The sequence below is a fragment of the Empidonax traillii genome, unplaced genomic scaffold (assembly GCF_003031625.1).
Source record: "Empidonax traillii isolate 1590-97213 ecotype Southwest subspecies unplaced genomic scaffold, ASM303162v1 scaffold904:size330812, whole genome shotgun sequence".
In the NCBI taxonomy this organism is placed as follows: domain Eukaryota; kingdom Metazoa; phylum Chordata; class Aves; order Passeriformes; family Tyrannidae; genus Empidonax; species Empidonax traillii.
The window spans coordinates 157358-180186 of NW_020956097.1; the positions used below are offsets into that span (position 1 = coordinate 157358).

At 40.2% G+C, this 22829-nt stretch overlaps 1 protein-coding gene across 8 annotated transcripts in view; it reads left to right on the forward strand.

Annotated features, from left to right (window-relative positions):
• The window catches only part of TRAK1 (trafficking kinesin protein 1), a 128882-nt gene that overhangs the window by 56537 nt on the left and 49516 nt on the right, over positions 1 to 22829 (forward strand). For 6 of the 8 annotated variants that reach the window (XM_027902738.1, XM_027902741.1, XM_027902736.1 and 3 more), the window contains exon 3: positions 5693 to 5887. Coding sequence is in view for 7 of the 8 variants with exons in the window: in XM_027902741.1 (XP_027758542.1) it covers positions 5693 to 5887 (195 nt within the window). In the remaining variant the exon portion in view is untranslated. Of the gene's footprint in view, positions 1 to 5692; positions 5888 to 15715; positions 16068 to 22829 lie in introns of those variants that run through there. The other 2 variants (XM_027902739.1, XM_027902740.1) reach the window with 2 other exon arrangements.

Below are 22829 nucleotides of genomic sequence, written 5' to 3' on the forward strand. Positions count from 1 at the left end.
TACGAGCGACTGTTTTGTTCCATTTACAGCAATGGGCTGGAGGCGAGAAACTAGCCTGACAAAATGTCCCGTGGGGTCTGGGGGTTCGGGCAATAAGGCGATTGTCCCGCCAGGTGGCACTGTGTGCTGCCGGCAGGTTCCGTGCGGACCTGCAAGTCCTTTAACCTTGGGAAGGCAGCTCTGCTCGGCAGCAAACCAGCGGAGCCGTAAAGACCGGGGACGGTTCGGACCAGACTTCAGACAGGCAGAAACGATGTATTTTATGTTCCTTGCAATGGCCATAACTGATAAGCTGTTTGTATTGTGTTTCTGAAAGCTGCAGATGCCAGGCTTTGAGATCTGAGAGTTTGTTTTCTTTGTGCATGTGTTTTGTGTATTTTGGGGGGTTTTCTTTGTTTGTCAGCCACCACCCTCCCCACGTCTTTGTCCCTTCTCTTTGTTCTAGGTTCATTCTCTGAATGTATCACTATTTTTTATGTGAAGTTGTTGCTGAAATTGAAAAGGTGCTCCTTTATAGGTCAAGCTAGGTTTTTCTTCTCTACAGTAAGATACATCTATTCAGTCATAGCTGTCAAACAGATGAAACCCAAAAGCCTGGTAGGGAATACAGTTTGACAGATGAATTGCTCTAGATGACCACGTTGTTTGGAAGGAGATCTTCAAATCTGTCCACCTGTGGTCCACGTTGAACTTAACCTGAGCTGAAGTTAGTTTGACTGAGGCTGACTTGCTTGTTCATGAGGTACTGGCATAATTCCACCCATCCAAGTAGCACTGACAGCTGCATATATAGTTAGTGCTGTATGGGAAGTGACCTGATATTGTACTGCGTGGCTGTATGACTGCAAGATGAAAATGACAGTGGGTGGCAGCACCCTACACAATGCCTTAGGATCTCGAATGTTCTGTGCACAGAGGGGGATTTGTAGTCCTTGAAGAGCTGTGCTGCTTCGATACAGTCAGCTCTCGATTGTTTTAGACCTCTCACTTCATTTTCTGTTTGATCACCCCTTGTTCACTTGACAACAGAGGAAGGATATAAGTGTGCACCTGAAAATAAACCAAGTGTACTCTTATCCTCACATGGACATGGTTGTCCTAAAAGTTATGTCTCTTCAACTGCACAGGAAAAAAAAAAAAAAATAAAAAGGAGGGGAGAAAAAGCCACTGTCCGATCCTTGCTTCAATCTCCACAATGAAAGGTTAATTTACAATGTTTAGTGCATTTTGTATGTGTGGCTAGAAGAAAGGGAACTGATGAAATAGTCAAAGGTAACCAGCTCAGCAAGTGTAGTAAGAATTCCTCTAAGGAAATATAAACAAGTTGAAACAACCTGTGAAACTTTAGTGGCTGTCTGAAGTTGGGAGGGAGGTGGCAGAGAGGTTTAAGATGTCCAGAAAAGGATAGATACAACAGCCAGTAAAATGCCAGTATATGAAAAGATTTGGAACAAGCTAGTAAGTAATCCATTAGTAACTACCCAAGGGATATTAAAGTAGTAAGAAAATATGCAGAAGAGAGCTCAGCTGGAGTGTTCTGCCTGTTCTGCATCTTTATAGAAAGAGAAGGTCAGAAACTGAAACAACATCAGGCCAAATGTCTTTGAAAGAATTTGCTTAGAAAACATAGCACGAGAAGGAACATTGTTGAAAACTCCTGCAAAGTAGATTGACCACATTCTTTATTTCCCGAGGAACAGGGCATGGAAAAATATATTTTTGCAAGAAAATAAGTGAGGTGGGGTGTTCATACATTTAAGCTAAAAAGATAGCAAAGCAGTGGAACGTTACTTGCGAAAATAATACAAAAAATAGTTAACAAGTTTTATTTTTTAAATATCTAATTATTTCTATGAAACACTGAAAGCTGACAAGTTCTGGAGGGTGCAAGAGCCTTAGCAAATCTTATTTCCTAACTCTTTTCTTTCAAAAGCAGAACCTGGAATGACCCATGCTTTAGTAAGAATCATGAGTTCATAATTCATATAGCTATTTAAGTTAGTTGTAGTTTGCTTATAGAAGTTTCTGATTGCTAAGGATATGCAGAAGACTGCAAGTTTAAAATTGTTATGGATTTTGGGTTTTGTAATCTAAGCAGCAGCTCAAAACGATATCTTGTATCAGTTTTTATTAATAATCAGTTAATTGTGTTACACATAGGGTGTTGGAGAGGATGGGGAATGGTGTTAGTCTGCCTACCATTTCCTAACAAGTGCCTGCATCTCAGAAAAGGGAGGAGAGAAAAAGGGAAGGGGAAGACTGTGTAATTGTATCACTGAGAGTATTGCTCTGATTTAAATGGTAAACTAATGTTTAGTTATGAAGAAGTGTAATTACAGTGTCCTGTTTTTTCTAAATAGGCAATTACATCAGAGCCTGTTCTGTTTCCTGCTGGTATACAGATTTTGAGATTGCAATAGAAGTTAATGACAATAGCATCACAAAAAGTTGTCTTTCCAATTACTGGTTAATATATTTTCCTATTCTTATGCCTTTTGAATTGCTCAGGAATGCTCAGGAGTTATTATATGGTAGAGTAGAAAAATTGTCTTGGTTGATTTTATTCCACAATAATTCTTATTTCTTTACTGCCTGGCCTTCATGTTATAGTGGATTTCTTTTCCGTAATAACAACATATGGGTTTCTTTTGTGTGTATGCATCTGTGAAGGTTTTTTTTTTCCTCCTCCCATTTTATTGGTAACTTCTTTTGCATTCCATATTTTGTTATTTTTTGTGATACAACAAACCAGTTTATTTCTCTGTACAAGATTATTTACCTGGGACTTTCTCTTTTATTTTTATTTCCTTAAAGAACTAACATTTCAGAAGAAAAACCTCCCCCAAAACAACCCCAACAAAAAAAAAAATGAACTCCATATTCTTGTAATTGAGAGCAATTAGGTAATCCAAAGATAGATGTATTAAAATAATCTTTGTCTATATACACACACAGAAAGGTTTTTGAATGTTTAGTGGGTGTCATCATGTGCTTTTTAGAAGAACAGCTGGCTTTTCTGAATTCACAGAATGGGCACCTGATCCTACTACCTTGTGCAGTGAGGGTTAGAGGACAGTTGCATATGTAGAACAATTAGCAGAACAGCCTGGATGAAAGCAGAGGAGCTTCTGATAGGTAAGAGCAGAGTCCTTGAAGCATAAGGTACAATACAACTCTCCCAAGTGGACTAATTTTCAGGATTTTGTGAAGTATGTAAGGAGGAGATGGACAGTACAAATTCATCTTTGTATCCTCTGCCCTGTTGTCTGATAGAACAGTAATGTTCTTGCAGTCTTCAGTGCTTGGTATGCTCTTGACAATGTAATTTCTGGATTAGAAAGATAAAACCCAGAAGTAATATGTGGTCTATTGAAAAGTATGTGTTACCTCCCTCTCTCCCTTCCCTCCTTTGACAGAGATGAGCTCCACTGGGTTACAGTGGAATTGCAGGTCTACATCAATCTAGAAAGAATAAGTTTCTCTTACAAAAATTGGTGCCTTTGTCAGGAAACAGCAAGAGCAGGGCTGCCTTACAGGCAGCTGGCAGGATGGGAAGGGCACAGTCCTTTTTGGCAGAGCCCAGTCCCTTTGTTGCAGAGCAGGGCAAAGGTGCTGGCAGTAACAGTTCGAATTGACTCTCCAGGGCTTGATCACCAGACCAATGCCACGGGTCTGTAGCAATCCAGGAAACCCAGGCAGTGAGTCAGGATCAGCAGGGAACAGAGCCTGCCTGTCTGCAGCTCAGGGGAGGATTGGGGGCTTGGGTTTAAATGGGGCTTTCAGTGTTATTGGGATGAATAACACAGTGGTGTTTTCTTTTTGTCCTGGATTGAAAAATGGGCAGATTTTTGCAGATGCTTAGAGTATCAAACGTACTATGGGTTGTTGCTCTGTTTCTTAATAAATATTTAGCAATAGATTGTAGTTAATTTTATATGGTAATTAAAATTACATATTTAGAACTGTCATGGCCTGGTTTGGGTATTGACATACACACACACAGAGAATTTTTCATTATAATACAGGTTGTAAGGTACCTCTGGAAGAAATCTGTTCTGACTTCTGCTAAAAGCAGGCCTTCTAGAGTGAGTGCTCATGGCCTTGCTCACTCAAGTTTGTGGCCTCTATGTGCCCCTTTTTGACCATCCTCATGGTAAAAAAGGTTCTATCTTTAATTGGGATTTTCTGTGTTAAAACTACTCAGCTTCTTCTTGCCCTATATTTGAAGCTCTAGTTTTAATTGCAGCATTTTTGCTCTTGTTGTTGGCTCTCGGTATCTGTTTTTAAAACTGTGTGCAACCTTGATATATTTGTGAACATGAGAGACTGCACTGCAGAATACAGGTCAGGATAGTGTCAAAAGGTGCCCTAAAAGTTCTTATAACCAACTTTACCAGTGTGTCTTATGTGTGAACTGTGACACCGTTTGTTATTGCAATCCTGGTTTTCTTTTTCTTGAGAAAAATCTGCCAGCAGCAAAGGCAAAAAATATAGTGGTACTATATCACTGTCAAAGACCAAGTTAAAGAGATATGTAAAGCTTACAAGATAAAAATAATCTTTGAAGCAGAACATCAAAAATACAAATTCCTCTGTGCACTAATCTTTCGTCATGCTGGGGTTGTAACTACCCTGTTTTAATACTCACTGTCTCTATTCCCCACCCTATCCCCCTTATTCTTCAATAGAGGAATCCCTTTTTCTAGAGGTCAGGCTTTTTTTCTCTGAGATCGTGCCCTTGTATTTTCTACTAGTTAACAGGCTGTTTTAGGATAGTTTGTGCTAGCCATATCATCTAAACTGATTAGTATCTAGTTGTTCTTTACATACAGCAAAATCTGGGGGATGAATAGATTGAGAGCAGCCCTGCTGAGAAGGACTTGGGGATGCTGGTGGATGAGAGGCTGGACATGAGCCAGCAATGTGCACTCGCAGCCCAGAAAGCCAAGTGTGTCCTGGGCTGCATCAAAAGCAGTGTGACCATCAGGGTGAGGAAGGTGATTCTGCCCCTCTACTCCGCTCTGGTGAGACCCTACCTGGAGTGCTGCATCCAGCTCTGGGGTCCCCAGCACAGGAAAGACATGGACCTGTTGGAGCGAGTCCAGAAGAGGCCACCAAAATGCTTAGAGGGATGGAGAACCTCTCCTACGAGGGAAGGCTGAGAGCACTGCATTGGTTTAGCCCAGAAAAGAGAAGGCTCGGGGGTGACCTAATTGTGGCCTTCCAGCACCTTAGGGGAGCCTATAAGAAAGGCTGAGAGGGACTTTTTACCTGAATAAGTAGTGAGAGGACAAAGAGGAATGGCTTCAAACTGAGAGTAGGTTTAGATTAGGTGTTAGGAAGAATTGTTTCCTGTGAGGGTGGTGAGGCACTGGAACAGGTTGCCCAGAGAAACTGTGATTGCCCTATCTCTGGAAAGTGTTTAAGGCCAGGCTGGATGGAGCTTTGAGCAGCCTAATCCAGTGGGAGGTGTTCTTGCCCACTGCAGGGAGCTTAGAACTAAATGATCTTTAAGGTCCCTTTGAACCTAGACCATTCTAAGATTCTATAAAACTGCCAGCTTTGCTAGCTTGTATGTATAGTATATATATGTGTGTCTGTATATATATATATATATATATATATATATATATATATATATACACGCTCAACTTGAAGTAACTAACAGAGATTGTTCTCTTTCTCTTACCAGATGTGTGCAATAGTACCAACCTTCCTGAAGTTGAAATCATCAGTCTACTGGAAGAACAGCTGCCTCATTATAAGCTAAGAGCAGATACAATCTATGGTTATGACCACGACGACTGGCTTCACACACCTCTCATTTCCCCTGATGCGAATATTGACTTAACAACTGAGCAAATAGAAGAGACCTTGAAATACTTCCGTAAGTCAAAAATTCAGATACTGTACAGAGAAACAAATAAAATAGTGCTATTTTTGTTACCTTCTTTGAGGTATCTGTGCAATTCCTTTAAAGCTGTGAAAAGTAAGAGAATTGTTTGTGATTTATTGCTTTGGTCTCCAAGATTGAGATGGATAGAGAACAAAGGAAATACTTAATCAAGAACAGTGTATACCTTTTCACATTATCAAAAACTGAAATCTTGCTTGTTTTCTGTCACAAGACACTGGAATTTCTGTATCTATGCAACTTAAAAAGCTTAGACCTCTTCCCATATCCGCTTCTTTTGAATGCATTCTCTGGCACATTGCGCTGTTGTCTGGTGGCACTGTGTGCCAGCATCACAGCATGCCATTAAATCATTTTTCTGCAGCTTAAGTTTCTAGAAAAGACTTGTGAAGAACCAATCTCTGAGCATTTGGTTGAGATAGTTTGTCCCTCCATTGCTTCCTTTATTCATATTCCTACTATTAGACAGAAAGATATATTTATGCCTGAAGGGAAAGTGTGTAGAATTGTGACCTTCATGAGTTTTTCTCTTTTGTTTGAGCCTGGAGATAATTTCATTATGGTGAATGGATTCATGTCTCTCTGGGTTCTTCCACTGTGGGTATTGACATAGCTGTGCAATTAGAATCATAGAATCATAGAATTAACTGGGTTGGAAGAGACCTCCGAGATGATCAAGTCCAACCCTTGATCCAACCCCACTGTGATGACTAGATCATGGCACTCAGTACCACATCCAGCCTCGTCTTAAAAACCTCCAGGGACAGTGAATCCACCACCTCTCTGGGCAGGCCATAGAGAAAACTGTGATTCATCCCAATAACTACTATGCTAAAGCAATATTAGTGGATTTATGTAGATTATGTAGTAGATTTAGGTAGACTTACACAGCACTGTAGAGTTTCAGAAGGGATGAGTTAGAGGGCTCAACACAAACCTTTGCAAAGATGACTTCATTGCATTTTGAAGCACCTGGATAATTTGCTTTGTTAGGAGCACGACTGTGGAGAAAAGCATGAAGAATATGACAAACTGAGTTTGAGTTTCATGCTTCAATAGAGGGCATTCTACTATTCCAGTAAATAACTTACCTATGCTCTCCACCTCCCCCCAGTCACACAAAAAACGTGTGAAGGTTGGGGAGACAAACCAAAGCCGATCTATGGAATCAGATGTACTACACCACCTTGTTTTGTATCAGCCTATTCATTAGTGCTGTTATAATGATGGCAGAAGTTGGCTTAAATAAATGTTATGAAATGTCAGGTTTCCAAAGTCTTTAGTAACCTGATTAGTCCTGTCTCATGAATAAAATCATCTGTGTGGGTGGATTGTTGCAATAACCATGGGAAAGATATTTTTTTAGTGGGGCAAGGAACTCAAAAATCTGTGTGGCAGCATCCTTACTCTATCAGCTGAGATACAGGTGGGGTTTGCAATGGTCTGTGACTGTTGGGGATGGATACAAAATACAAGTTGGGTGGAGAATGTATTGAGGGCAGCCATGAGGAGAAAGACTTGGGGGCATTGTTTGACAGCTCGGTGTGATCCAGCAATGTGCGTTTGCAGCCAAGAAAGCCAACTGTATCCTGGGCTGCATTGAAAGAAGCGTGGTCAGCAGGTCGAGGGAGATGATTCTCCCCCTCTACCCATCCTTGTGATGCCCCACACGGGAGTATCCAGCTCTGGGGCCCCCAACATAAGAAAACATGTGGACTTGTTGGAGCAAATTCAGAGGAGAGGCACAAGGATGATCAAAGGGCTGGAGCACCTCTGCTGTGAAGGGGGGCTGAGAGAGTTGGGGATATTCAACCTGGAGAAGAGAAGACTCTGGGGAGACCTTAGAGCACCTTTCAGTACCTAAAACAGGCTATAGAACAGTCAGAGAGGGACCCTTTAGCAGGGCCTTTAGTGATAGGAGAAGTGGCAATAGGGTTAAACTGACAGGGGGTAGGTTAGGATTAGTTACATGGAAGAATTTCATTACTGTGAGGGTGGTGAAACACTGGAACAGGTTTCTCATAGAAGCTGTAGATGTCCCATCCCTGAAAGTGTTCAAGGCCAGCTTGGATGGGGCGTTGAGCAATTTGGTCTAATGGAAGGTTCCCTGCCTGTGACAGGGGGTTGGACCTAGTTGATCTTTGTGATCCCTTCCAACCCAAACCCTTCTTATGATTCTCTGAAAAGGAAGCAATGTAGAACAGAGGAATTGGATAGCAGAAACTGCCTAGAACTGTGAGTACTTAAACAATTTTATCCAACTTTTAGCTTGTAAGCATAATGACTGCAACTTTACCATGTTGCTGTGATTGTAAGTCAACCAGTCAACTGGCTTGAATGAAAAAAAACAGAGTGCAATTTATGCCACAAAGTATGGGTTTGGGAAATAACTGCTTAAAGAAGAGGAACCAAGCAAGGAGGTCTTTGATAAAGTTGATTCCTTACTGCTTATAGGCAGACACTTGTGTACAGATAGTAGTTTAAGAAGTTTAAGCAAATGTGGATTGAACCTTAGACTGATACCCTGGAAACTGAGATCTCTGACTTTTTGTTCAGTTATTGTGCACTCTCTATACATGAAAGTGCAAGTTCATAATACATCATAGTACACTGACATGTTTGGAGAGTATTGTTTGTAAACGTTGGTTTATGAAAAAAATGAATGATGAAAATAAAAATAGTATTTTAAGTAAGTTGGCAGAAAAGCCCTGTGATTTGTACCATTATCACTTCAGAAAGTGTTTTCCAGGGTGTGGCTGCTTGCTCAGTGATTCATTTTCGGTGCTGCAATTAAACCACTCCTCCTGTACCTGTTTAGTTTGTTTTAAAAACCACAATGAGGGTGTGAGTAAATACTGTAACTTGTCTCTTATAAAGGTCTACTTATGGAATGACTTATGAAAAATGTCCTTGCAGTTATTACTTACACATTCAGATTGATGCTGGTTTATAAAATGTTGGTGGAAATGTGATGAGTTTCCTTCTGTGTTGAGGGTAAGAGTTAACAGTGACCCTTAGCTATACTGCTATGGCTTTCTAGAGCAGATTTTTCTGCCTTCATGTGGCTTTCTGTTTTTGGGATCCTCAGTCCAACTCCCGACCACAAAGGTTGGTAGTCACAGAATCTGCTGGGCTGCGTCACTCACAAGGATGAACACAAGGCTACTTAGAACTCCTTTTAAATTAATTTAGAAGATATTGGTAGAAAAATGAATAGTTAAGTATCCAAGCATTTTAATTTATTCATAACTTTTGTGGGGTGGGGAAGTTAAGCTATAGTCCAGGGTAGGTGATTGACAATTGGGAAAGAAGACAGTTGGGAGGAACTGAGTAGTATTAGGCCTACAGTTGTTCTTTTACATTCTGGAACTCCAAAACACATCTTTGTCATTATTTCCTTCATATGCTTCAGACAGAAGACTGAGCCAGTCCCTACCAAATGAATAAAATAAAACTGATCTTACCCTAATCAGATAAATCGAGTGTCATCTGACCAGTCTCATTAAGCTCTTGAGGCAGAGTGCCTTTCTAAGTCAGCCTAAAATACGGTGCATGAATGTATGATACAACCAAGTGATGTTCCATCTCCCTGCCCCCAGATTAGGAGAAGTCAAGCACACTTCTATACTGGTGACTAGGGAGAGGTCTGTGTAAGAGCTAGGCCTGGAGCACAGCTCTCTGAGCACCTCAGGCAATGAACAGGCTACCAGAGGCAGTGACCAGGCACAGCAGCAGTTTGCCCAAGAGTCTGGGTTTTGTCGTGGCAACATATGGGGACAGGGCTCATCTGGGAAGTTCTGGGAAGACTCTGGGGGTGCCTGCTGCTGCCTGGTAAGGGCAAGGTAAGGGGAACCACAGGGATGAGGGCCTGAGGAAGCTCTAGTGGCTTCTGAGAAGCTGTCAGGTGCCCTGAGCTGTCTTTGGAGCTGCTGCTCATTAGGGATGGCTAAAACCTTTTTAGCTGGTGCTTGAGAGAGAACCCTCTGTAACAACCAGATCTGAAGTACAGCTCCCAGAGACAGCCAGGGGATGCAGCAGTTTGTATGGGAGGGTGCAAAGAAGGGGTCCTCATCTGAGTTCAGAACAACCTAAACCTTCAGATGTGGTCGCAATGTGCCACAGGGTGCCTTCTCCAGGTTTTGGAGCACCTGTCCCTGCCAGGGCAGAGGCATCAGGCAGAACATCAGATAGGGGACACAGCCTTGCAAGTCTTCAGGGAGTGCCCAGAGTCTTTCCCTGAGGTAGGGAGAGATGTCCTTCTTTTATGCAGGAGGTGTGTGCTGCTGTTGATCCATATGGAATCTTGGCTGTCACCAGATGAAGGTCAGAGGAAGTCACCAGGCTGTGCAGCATCAGGGAGGGTGCGACACAGACAGATCTAGGAGGGGTTGTCTGAGACACCAGAGGATTGTGCTCCCATTCACAGGGTCCTTGGCAGACTGGAGAGATGAGTCAAGAGCAGCCTTGTGCAATTCAGCAGAGGGAAGTGCAAAGTCCTGCAGCTGGGGAGGAACAACCCCAGTACATGCTGGGTCCAACTGCTGGAATGCAGCCCTGCAGCAAAGGACCTGGAGCACCCTGGTGGACACAAAGGCAAACGTGAGCCACCAATCTACCCTTGCCAGAAAGAAGGCTAATGGTATCCTAAGCTGTATTAGGAACGTTGCCAGCAGTTTGAGGGAGTTGATCCTTCCTCTGTACTCAGCGTTGGTGAGGCCACACCTGGAGTGTTTGGTCCGGTTCTGGGCTCCCTTATTCTGTATTCCTTCAGTGTAATGCATTCCTTTCCTCTCCCAGGAAGCTGCAATCATAACTCTCAGTGGGTTCTTTCCTTCCTTGTTAGAAAAATAGGTCATAACCATGCTGCTGTAGTATTTTTGTTTATCCAATCAAGCATGATATTAAGCTCAACTTCATTTTACAAATGTTTTTACTGTTTCCAGGAAAAATATAACCCCAAAAAAAGAATATTGTAGTTCATCTCCAGGTGGTGAACAGTTTGCAAAATTTGATTCTTTAAAGCTTTATTTATTTTTAATTTTCTTAATATAGGTAGAGCTATATTCTCTTAAATGTCTGACTTGTTGCTATTATGGTCTCATTTATAGTGTTTAGGTATGCCCAGTGATACCTTAATTAAACTACACAGCTGGTTTTGCAGGAAGGTTTCCAAAGACAACATCAATTTTGATCTTATATAAATGCAAAAATAGTACTCTCCAGTAATTATCGGGGGAAGGGAGAAATAATCCTTTCATGTGGAAAATAGCTTTTTGTCATTAAGTACTTTAATTATATCTGACTGCCCCTATCTCATGTTAAAACATTTGTTTCAGTGGGAGAACAGTTAGATTCTTCTCTGAATCAGAAGAGCTTTTTGCTTGTATCAGGTGAGGTCAGTGTACAGGAACAATAGGAAGCTCCTGTACCATTTTGAAGCCCTGGATATTCATCCCAATTTGACAAAGGAGAGTCGATCAAATCTGAAGCACCCATTTTTCTAAATACCAATTCTAAAAGCTGCTGATAACAATGCTTTCAGTGTTCTGGGTTCTGGTCTTTTCAGGTTGAGCAAGACTTCTTGCAAAGCAAAATATACCACTGGAAGAGATGACTGTCCTAAGTCAGAGTTGCTTGCTCTCAGTACATGTGCAGTCACAGGATGACTCCTTTTCAGTGTTCTCTCAGAATGTGAAACACCAGTAACTCTTCGCTTCAGTAAATGAGATTTATGAATCTCAGAATTCATAAGATCAATTGGGCTTTTAAATATGCTTGCTTGCCTTTTTAATGCTCTTTAATATCTTTTTTTCTTTTTTCTTTTTTTTTTTTTTTTGAAGTCAATTTAAAAAAAGTCAGTTTGCAAAGTATGTGTTGTGGCAACTGTGATCAGTATGCCATTTTGCATAATGGTGACCTGTGTAGCTGCTGCTATGATGAAAAGGACTCCAGACAATGTTAATGGGATGGGCAACTTTATCCTGAGCAGTGGTGACTGTGTTGGCGACTGCAGAAAATGATGATGCGATAGGGTGTTTAATTATCTGGACATCCTGATGTGAAGCTGTAGCCAAGAAAGGAAATGTGACTCGGAGTTAATCAAATGGGAGGTAATACACTGTTGCAGCTGCCGTGGAATACTCCATCCAGCTCCAGTGTTCGGTTTCAAAGGATCCTCCTGGAATTGGAAAAGGTTTGGAAAGAAAGCTGCAGATGACTAAGCATGGGAACACAGGATTTATAGTGACATGCTGGGTAACGACATACTTTTAATACTTTATTTGCCAGCAGAGATGACTTGCTGTTGCTTTGCACCCTAGTTCACTACAGTCTTGAGTGTGTTGCTGTGGGATAACTGAAATTATCTTTGTCAAAAATCCTCTTCAAACAAGGAAAAGGGTTTGTGTGTTTTTTATAATCTGGCTAATTTAGGCAGATCAGTTTAGCGCTGACCTCTGGCATGGATTTATTTCAGCTAAAAGGAAGTGGAGGGCTCATGAGCTTTTCAAGCCATCTTTTCTGCCTTTATTATAGCCCTTTGTAATCACAATCTTAAGGAATGCTCAGTCTAGCTGTTCACAATTGGCTACTGAAATTCTTTATCAGTCTGTATGTTTTGCCCTTTGGAGAGCAAATGAAAGGGGAGGGGCTTGTTTACATCTAACTACATAGTTAGATGTAAATATAAAAAAAATTGGACAAAATATAGCAGCTGGAAGGGAATGCTGAATGAATGTGAATAACTGTATTTAGCGTTGGAATAGGAAAAAGCAAGTTCCTTATAATATGGTGTTGCCTAAATGGCTGTGGGGAAAAAAGACTCCAAGCCAAATTAGGTAGGAGGTAAGATAAGGATACAAAGGCTTTAATGAGGCCCTAGGCTTTCCAGAATACCCCCAGTGCACGCTCTCGAATACGGGTGTTCACAGTTTTTATCATGATTTTCACCCAATCCCCGTCTGGCCACCACCGATGTTCTGCCCCCGCCATGCCTCTTGGGAATTGGCTCTGGGACCCCCTCTTCTTCATCTTCATCTTCCTCAGAGCACGTAATGTTCTTGGAGGCCTTCCAGAGTCGTAGACCTGAAGGTTGTTGCGTCTATGGCTATATCTTCTTGCGTAGATTTTAGGGTGTTCTCTACAATTCTGCCTTGAAAATGAGACTAAACAGGCCAGTGGAATTTAGGGGAATTGATATGGGAACAAGGTTTGGTTGGTGTGTTAAAGGGTGAAGGGATAATATGCTGCTACTCTAAAATCTACGTTTACTAGATGACTACTTCTAAGATCTACAAAAATTAAAAAATCAAAACTCCAAGGTATCAATGGAGACTTGACTGCACTGAGGTTCAATGTTTGTAGAAGCAGTCCACCAGAAAAATACATTGTTCTGATAAGTTTCACATAAGATGAATCTGATACACCACTGTAGGAAATAAAAATAGGGCTGCAAAGACTGCGAGTAGGTTCTGCAAGCGTGCAGCTGCTTTGTTGGCTTGGTCAGACATTCCTGTTCAGCTTGACAACCCTTTCAGCTTTACAGAGCTACAATTTCTCACATAATTGAAGGGATGCTTGTGTGTGAATACCTGGATGTATAGTATTCTGTCTGCCCAGGGTTTCTGTCTTCATGCTGGGAAGATAATACACTTATCCCATATTTCCAAGTCTCTTGAGTTCTGAAATCATTTGGCCATACAAGTGATTTTCTCCATAGGAAAATAATGCCTATATGGATTACACCAGTGTGTTTCCAATCAAATCTGCAGAAAAATATCAATAAAACAAACAAACAAAAGGCCTAAACCCCTACCTTGAACCATTTTTATCCTGTCTCTTTGAAAGGGAGTACGTGTGCAGCAGGGAGGACAGTGAGAAGAAAATTCTAGCATGTTGAAGATTTCCTTTGTTTAAAATGTCAGCAAATAAAAAGGAGAGTGTCCCTGCAGCAATTTAAGCTGGTAGACAATGTTCATTCTTTCTATTTTAAATGCTTATTTAATAGCATTACCCAGACTGAAATTACCTTTTGGACAAAAATAATACAAGTGGAACAAATAGCTTATATGCAGAGCAATTGAGTTGATGTTGCCATAGGAACCTTTATTTTTCTCTGACAGTATTTTAACAGTGTAGCCTTAATTGCATTTAATAGCATGTGTAGTTTTTTCCTTGTCAGTATTCATAACTGAAACTCTGCAAGACTCAAAGTACTGCAGTGATAATTTCTTATACCAGTAAAGCTGAAATACTACTGTGGTCATGAAACCAGTGCATTTTCCTCTGCATAGCTTGACTATTCCTTACCTATTTCTATCACAGTAAAGCAAAGCAGTGCCAGTCAGGGTGTAGAATAAGTGATAACCACCTAGAAGGGACACGAGTGAGGGTGACCTTAATAGAAATCTGCAAAATTGTGAGTGATTGGAAGGCAGAGATGCACTGAGTGTTCCTATTTCCAGAGCTGGAAGCATCGAATTAAGTTAGTAAGAGTGAGTTGCAGAGCAAAAGGTGAGGATTTCATACATCATGAATAGTAAATGTGTTGAACTCCTTGCAAGAGGACATTTGAGGTGCTAAAAATGTGTGTGGGCTTAAGAATAGATAGGATAAGTCGTTCAAGAATTGCTAAAAGTAGCAGTAGCTGCATCTGTCTAAGGCTGTGTCTGAAGCTGGAAAACACTGGAGGTTGGGAGGGCAGTTGAAAACATGTTGGATAGTTCTCTGTTACCTGCTCGTGGCTGTTCTTGTGGATGGAGTCTTCAGCCAGAGAGATGCCTCCTACTTTGTGTTGCTAACATAGGTCACAACTTAATCTATCTATTCCAATGCTGGTGTTAGCAAAGAAAAAGTTTCCTTAAAAAAAAAGGGGAGAAAAGGGTGAAGAATATGTACTGGTTATGAAAAAAATGGATGTCAATCCCTTTGGTAGCTCTACTTGCCCATACTCAGGCATGCTTTTTGAACTGCTGTGTTAGATGATTTAGGGCCTTAAACCTGTCTGTTCTTCAGACTGGTTCTCTTCTGATAGCTTAAACACAATTTTATTGGGGGCTACAAAAGTATTTTCTTTCATTTCCAAGACATTGAACGCAGACATTAAGCTGTGCTCTGTGATGACCTTCAGCATTTTTAGGAATAAAGTAGTGAAACTTTGGCCTGACCTCTTGTTTTCAGCTATGAAGCTTAGGTGCTTGGGGAAAATAAAAAAGGTCAGTGGTTCATGGAGAGGACAAAATGTAGAAACAGATCAGCTTTTTTTTGCAAGGAGAAATGTATTGCTCTCCTGATTTTGCTGATTCTTTTTTGTTTGGCATTTTGCGATAGCAGGATGTAGAAAGGATTCTATTGTATCAGACCAGAATAGTGTAACAAAGCAGTAACATGGTTTAATTTTCCATGGGGAAGGCAGGCTTTTATCAAACTGTGTGGAGGAGAGTAGTAATGGACTAGATTTTCATTATTAATGTACTGCATGTCCCCAGTGAATTGCAACAGTGTGATGCCGTTGTTATGTGAACAGTGGCAGTGAATTGTATCATCTTTCTGAGCAAGGATTTTTGTTTCCAGTATGGAGGACTCCTTCTCGTCTGTGAAGCCAGAAACAGCAAAATGCGTTTTCTTCATCTCTGCATCGCTTTTGGAGCCAGCTCGTCTCCATGGCAACACGTTAGCCTGAGAGAGATGTGGAGACTGGGGAGGAAAGGAATGAGTTAGAAGCAGCCGGGCGGTGGTGTGTGTCCCTAACGTCAGCGCATCAGCCTTTTGATAGGAGGATTTCGTTAACACCCATCCAAGGCTCCTGTGCAGAGCTTCATTACAGGAGCCGACAGGGCATCTGCTTCCTTTCTGCATCCTTTTTCTAGTTTTTATTTTATTTTATTTTTTTTTTCCAAATACACTCTCCACACCCCCCCCCACCCCCTTTTATTTCAGTTGTGGCCTCAGTGAAGATGTGCAGCTCATTTTGTGCTGTCCGTGAGCTGCCTTGTGCTCTGGCATTTTGCAAAGGCAGGAAGGCATGGCTGCATTTCACTTGACCTTAGCAGCGAAGTGAAATCTCGTGCATGTCGCTGAAGGATACTGACTATGCAGAAATTTATTGAAGCAGATTATTATGAACTGGACTGGTATTATGAAGAATGTACGGATGGTAAATATTTTTTTTCTAGTCTCTTGTTGCAGAATTGGGAGCTTGTAAGCCGGGAGCATCGTTGTTCAGTGGTTCCAAAAAGGAAACACCTTGGAAAAGGCAGCACCCTGGTGTGGCAGAGATGCCCGTGTCTCTGTGGCACCTCAGCATCTCTTGTGAGCGTGCTGGAGGAGACTGCTGTATGGCTTTCTTGTTTCTGAAGGGAGTGGCAGAGGAGCATATACACTGTATGAGCAGTCTGTGGGCAGGGGAAGGGATATTTGAAAAGCTAACTGTATGCATAATAATTCAACTGAATTAAATTACCCTGACGGTAAGATTTGCTGTTGGTTCGAGTTTTAAGTCTGTGTTTTTTCTGCATTGCCAATATCCTGTAATATGTGTATATTCCATGTGTTAATAGGCAGTACATGTTTTCTCTCTGGTTATTTGTCTGTGAAAGACATTAAAAGCTGCAGATCCTTAAAAGCAAGCAGGTTAACATTTTGAATTGGAAGAATTACAAACTCCGGCAAGCATTATCTCTTGGGCCTCTTGCAATTTTTATATAATATTTGCTTGGGTGATAAAGAAATAATCAGAGCACCGAAGGTTTTAATCAGGCACACAAGAAAGGGTAAGGAATGGCTAAAACTCTATTCTCTGGAGCGTGGAAAAATCAGGATTCCTTACTGATGGCACTCTGAAACAAAATGCAGCTTTTGGGAATGCAGTAGTTGTATATGGATTTAATTCTCGTTGGAGAGCTCAGCTTAAATGAGACAAGTCAGAGATCACAGTAAAGCAAAGAACAGAGAGGAGTAAGGAGTGTAGGCCCAGAGGATGATGTATGTATTTAATACACAAAAATATTTTGAAAATATTTATCTGGTAGTGCTTTCATAACAGTGTCAGAGGGGACATGAAGTGTAAAGACGAGGGTGACAAAATTTGAATGGGTTTTTATGGTCTTTTGAGTGGCATGTGCCTCCATTTGTTTCTCAATACTAGATTTTGGAACAGAATGTGATTTTAGAAGCTTGTTAAACTTGACCTTCTCTTATATTTAGTCGATTATTCCCGTCCAAGTGTTCAAAGAGAAAAGGTGCATATTTATTTGAGAGAACTTACCACTTTAGGTTGGATTGAATACATTATGTAACCCTTATCCTCTAGGTTTAACCCTAGTAAATACTGTAGCATCTGATTAATCCACATGATGTAACAGGCTGAATTGTCCTGCTTTTAGAAGCTTAAAAAAACAGTCCAGTTGTACTGTCAATGGAAGCTGTAGCTGATTTTTTTCCTCCAGGTTAAGGCTCCCACAGGTGGTTGGGTTTTTTTATAGTACTTTGTCTTTGTGGTCCAAGTGTCATTTTTGTGCCAGTGTGCTGTGCCTGAATGTCTGAGCTAAGAGCTGAGCTGCTCATCAGTTTTGCCTTAAGGTGTGTGCTTGCACTGGGGAAACTGTGGGAGTTCCACAGTCGTGGAATAAGCAACAGGTGTTGGGCAAACATTTAAATCCCTGTGAAATCAGGACCTCATGGTTGGTCTGGTTCTGGGCTTTCAAGTTTCCTTGTGAGTGCTGACCCCTGCCTAGCATACTGCTTCCATGAGCCGAGATCTACAGAGAGCCAGCTAGACTACGTGCTGGCTGTCTGCTTGAAGTTCTCCCTTAAGAGAAAGCGGAGTTTAATGTCTGATAGTGAAATATCTCCAGCAGGTAAGGCATAATGCATTATTACATTTTTATATTATTATTATTTTGTAATTAAAATACTAGTTTTTACATGATGAAGCATAGTGCTTTCGGTCCTCTCTCAGGTGAACGGTAGTCTCCTAGGGTTCATAGAATTCAACAGGGTTTTGCTTTCTTTTGCTTCTCCCAGTTCAGGTGTGTGAGAGAGAAGGACTTGAGAGGTGCAGTGGAAGACATAGTCTTTGGCCTTCGATACGGGCATATTAATTTGGGTTTAAAATAGTATTGATGGAGAAAACTATTCTAATTGTGGCAGGAGACAAAAGGCATCTTTACAGGAAAAAACCTGGAGCTCATGACATATTATAGGAGATGCCTGTCTCTTAATGGGTTTTTTGGTTTTTCTACCATGTATTGGTTGATGCCAAGAGTCTTTTTCCTGAGATTCTTTTTACATTCAGTAGAGCAAGATAGGCAGTTGCAGCTCAGCTGACCTGTTTTGAATATCTATTTTAAGACAAATTGAAGCATAGTTGGAGAAACAATTTTTCTACCATACATGGACCCTCTGGAGCTCAGATGTGTGTGAGCATTCAATTGTGAATCCCACCCAGATCACCCTTTTTGGTAAATATAACACTTGAAAACCGTGGGTGGTTCATCAAAACCAATGGAAATCATCACAAGATAATATCCTACGGAATTATTTCTGTGATCAAATTGTTCATACATTCTTTGTCAGAGTCACTGGGACTCACAGATTTCCATTTAAGAGATGTGACTTCATTTGCTTTCCTTTATTTAGTAATTATTTCAACAGCATATGGTTTCTTGTTCTTCAAAGAAAAAAACAGTCTAAAATTACATCAGGATATAAGGTTTTAATGCTATTATTTAACTTAAAAAGCAATGAAGTGACTCACTGTTAACTCAGATGTAATAAGTTTCTGTAATGATCAACATAGTAATGATGACTTCAACTTACATTTGGTAGTGGAAATTTTTTTTTAATACCTTGCAAAAGCAAATTTAAAAATGCTCAAAATTTACAATTTATAAATCCTTACAGGATTGGAATAATTAATTAATTAATTAGTTTATATAAGGTCCTTTACAGACTTTATTTTTGGTACGAGTAGATGGAAATAGACAATAGAATGTCACATTCTGTTTGAATCAAGGGTGTTAACTAACATTGCAATATAATGAAACTTCTATAAATAACTATTATATTTTGTTTTTACATACATTTTCAAGTATAGTATTTTATAACATGAGTGACAGTTGTCACCTTAGTTGGCATTAACAAAATATATTGTGTAGGTGGAATGAGGAGAGGGAAAGTAGCTATTTTTGTAGTAGACTCTGACAGAGCCAACGACAGAGAAAGAGGTGAAACTTTTGTAGACACTTACCACGAAAGGTAACTGTATAAATGTGTAGGTTCATTTGGCTGTTTTTTAGAGAAAAACAAATGCATTCTTGAAAAACCCCACACACAACGCAACTTGTGTGGAAAAAAAACCAAAACAACACCCCCCACCAAACTATCAAACAACTAAACAGATGTGTATATGCTCCTAAAAATTTTTGTGAATAGGCTTGTCCCCTTGCCTCTCTCTTAGGCCAATATTTGTTTAATGAACAATGCTTTCTAGAGAAATCCAGGTTGACTTTAGATCAAATTACTTTTCTTCAAGTTTCTTCCATTACTTTTTTTATTTCTACCTCAGCAATTCCATGCTAATGCGTAAGAGTTCTATTGTCTACAATTCCAGATGACTTTGAATGTGCAATTGACTCTTTCCTCCTTCTTTTGTTGGCCGTAAGTTTTGGCAATTTCTTTCGGAGGAAATGGTGTCTTTTCCTTTTTTCCCTGCCAGTCACTGGTTTTACCTCTTGGTCACACATGCTGAAGTTTCCAACCCTTTTTGTGTTTGCTTAAGCCACTTCATCTTACTTGTTCTGACACCCCTTATCGTGCTTTTGCTCTTCTCTACAACTGTCAACCCCTACCCGTAATTTTCTTTCTACTCGTGTTGAAATGTTTTCATCACCTGTTCTGTTTGCAGTTACTGTTTGGAGCTTTTCTCCTCTATTCTATTTTTCACTCCACTGAATCAAAAATCAGCAAGCTCCCTAACTTTGATTTTAGCTGAACAATAGTGAACAGTGTTATCGCTTGTTCTCTTTGATCTCCTATGAGTGGTTACTTATCATTGACTTGCTTGCATCAGTGTGGTGACCCATCATCTCCTCCATACATTAGCCCCTTTTAACTCCATCCCTGTGGACAGAGTAACCTTGGTGTTACTCTGAATGTTAGTGGATGCTGACACTGGGTATGCCATCGAAATCTGTGAGAGTCTTACCAATGCCTTTAACATTCACTCTCTGAAACTGCCCTTGCTCTATAGGTATGCAGCTGAAATTCTCATTCAAGTTGATCTTATTTTGTTCCCATGTCCTTTATCTCTATACTCAATAAATGTGTTTGAACCTTGGTTATAACTCTATAATTGTTGATACAATTTTCTTATTTTCTACTTTCTGCTATGTCACTCCTTTTTCTTTATTCCTTCATTGACTCCCTGTTCTTTATCCAGTCAGACCTAAGCTACTTGAACTCAAAAGCCACATAAGGCAACATACATTTCAGTATAGAGGTAATTTTTTGTATTCAGTCTGCTAAGCTGCTAAATATCCAGATAAGTGTCTTCCCACTTCATCCTGTTTCTTTTCCTTGCTGCAAAAGTAACATGCTGTCCTTCTGATTGAGTGACAGAAGACAATTTGTGTGGGATATTGAAAGAGTGGGAAACATGTGAAACCTGTAAAAATTCAAACAAATTAACTTTGTTTGACTGTATATATTAATAGAAGGCACACGTTCAATGACCAGTTTATCTCCCACACGAAAAACCCACCCCAAAATACCTACATTTCTTCATCAACATGTTTTACATCCGAGTGCTGCCATTTTGTCTGCTGGTTTTAGACTTGTTTGCTTACAGAGAATCTCTTTGTTCTAAATGCAGCATTGTTTGTAATAGCTAATTGTGCCCAAGCTAGATATTTTTTATTGATAAGGGAAGGTTAAAATAATTTCAATGCATTTGAGTTCCTTGGAAATAATGAGTCAGGATATGAGGGTTTGTTTGTATTGTGTCCAGCCTCACCCTTCTTCAAACTAGCTCCCGGTTTGTGTGTTTCCTGTTTCATTGCAAAGTTGCTGAAGACACTCTGTACCTTAGTGCAAGCACTGCCCGAGGAGTGTGTGTCTGTGTGCTTTGAGCGCTGCAACCCACTTAACAAGCTTCCTGACAGGAGTTAAATGTCTTTAGCCACTAATTCGGGGTGGTGATTACAGCAAATACGCCAAATTTACTTTGCAGTGGCAGCCCATAAAAATCAGTGTTCATTCTAGTATGTTCTGAAAGGCCCTGAGTATATGTTTACAGGAAATATTAAAATTCTCTTTTGAATCTTTCCTGATTAGATTGTATGTTTTCAGAACTGTATATGATTTAGCACTTTTTAAAACATTTTTCTCCATAGCTACTTATTGTTTGGCATTTGTTGGAAACCTGGCTTGTAACCTTTAGCAAGTAAATACTCCTGTGCTACTCAAGGGGCTTAATGCAGAATACACTAAAAATGAGTTGATAGTGTGAGGGTGGGACACACATTCCTTCCCCACCCATCATAAATTTGCATCAGCATTTATCATATGCTGGTATCAATATAGGTATTGCAACACCTTTTCTCAGCTTTTGAATGTCAGACAACTCCTGTGTGGCATGAGTTGACATGAATCATAGTTCAGAAATCAGATTGTGGGAATATTGATTTACTCTCTGTATATTGTCGTGTATATTGGGCAGCAACATACCTGTCTCCTTTATAAACTAGTTGGTTAGCTGTAGTTGAACACTTGTCAAGATTAGTAAAACTATATCATGTTTGACAGGGGTGGACTTTTCTGTCCCTAAGTTTTAAAAGCTGCTTCTTGCATTCTTTTAAAATTACTTATTGTTTTGGTTACTCTCAGAATTTCCATTTTCCAGCTATTTACTGAAATGTAATAAATTGACATTGAATGGCTAGTAGGTACTTAGTCTGTAATTAATTTTTTAAGAGTATTGATTCACTGTTACAGCAGGAAACTGAAGACAAAAAAGTTCTAAGATATCAGAAACCAGACATGACCCTAATTACTTTATTATTAAAATCATATCTTTTAATATAATGATGTGAGGAGAAAGGGCAATCCTATTTTTTCCCCCCACCTGAGTTCTTGAGGCTGTTGATGCTGCTGAATATTGCGGTAAATTTTGGCAGTCGAAGGTCAAGTTGTTTAAGTTTGAATAGTAAGATCTTTATTCAGAAATGAATGTTCCACTTATGTGTATTTCCTATCCTTTGGCTGTTATTTAAATAAACATTGTTGCATTGTATAATTAAGAGTTCAAAACTTAAAAGAGAATCGTTCATCATAATTGTATAAAATGAGTTCCTTCCCGTCTCATCCTACCTCATACTTCCTCACCTCTAGAGAAACGGTAATAGAGAAATTGTTCCTACATGACCCAAACTGTTGCTTTCCACTGGCTTGCAACGTAATGTTTGTCTGTCTCCCTAGCACTGATGTGCCCCCAGAGGGTGATGAGCTGCCTTTGCCTCACAGTGCCCCCACTTTTTCTGCAAATGTTTTGCCTCGTGACGCAGATAGGAATGCTTTCTGCAAGCAGCAAAGGGCGCCTGTTTGCTATTGAAAGTAAGGGAGGTAGCTTGGCAAACATTAAATATCTATACCTGCAAAAAGTTAAATAAGAAAGTTAACCTGCTCTGTGTGTGTAGTCAAGATTAGCAAATACAACCTGTTGGAAAGAAACCACGAGGTCTGAGCACGGGAGGTTTGTTTCTTGTTGAACAAAGAACAGATATGTACACCCTTGATAATTCTCTAGGGTGCCATATGTGGACTTGTGAGGTATTTCTTTTCCCACAGCAGACTAAGAGTAAAGATGACTGAAAAACATGGTATTTGACAGTGATATGTCATTTAAGTGTTTTGTACAAGT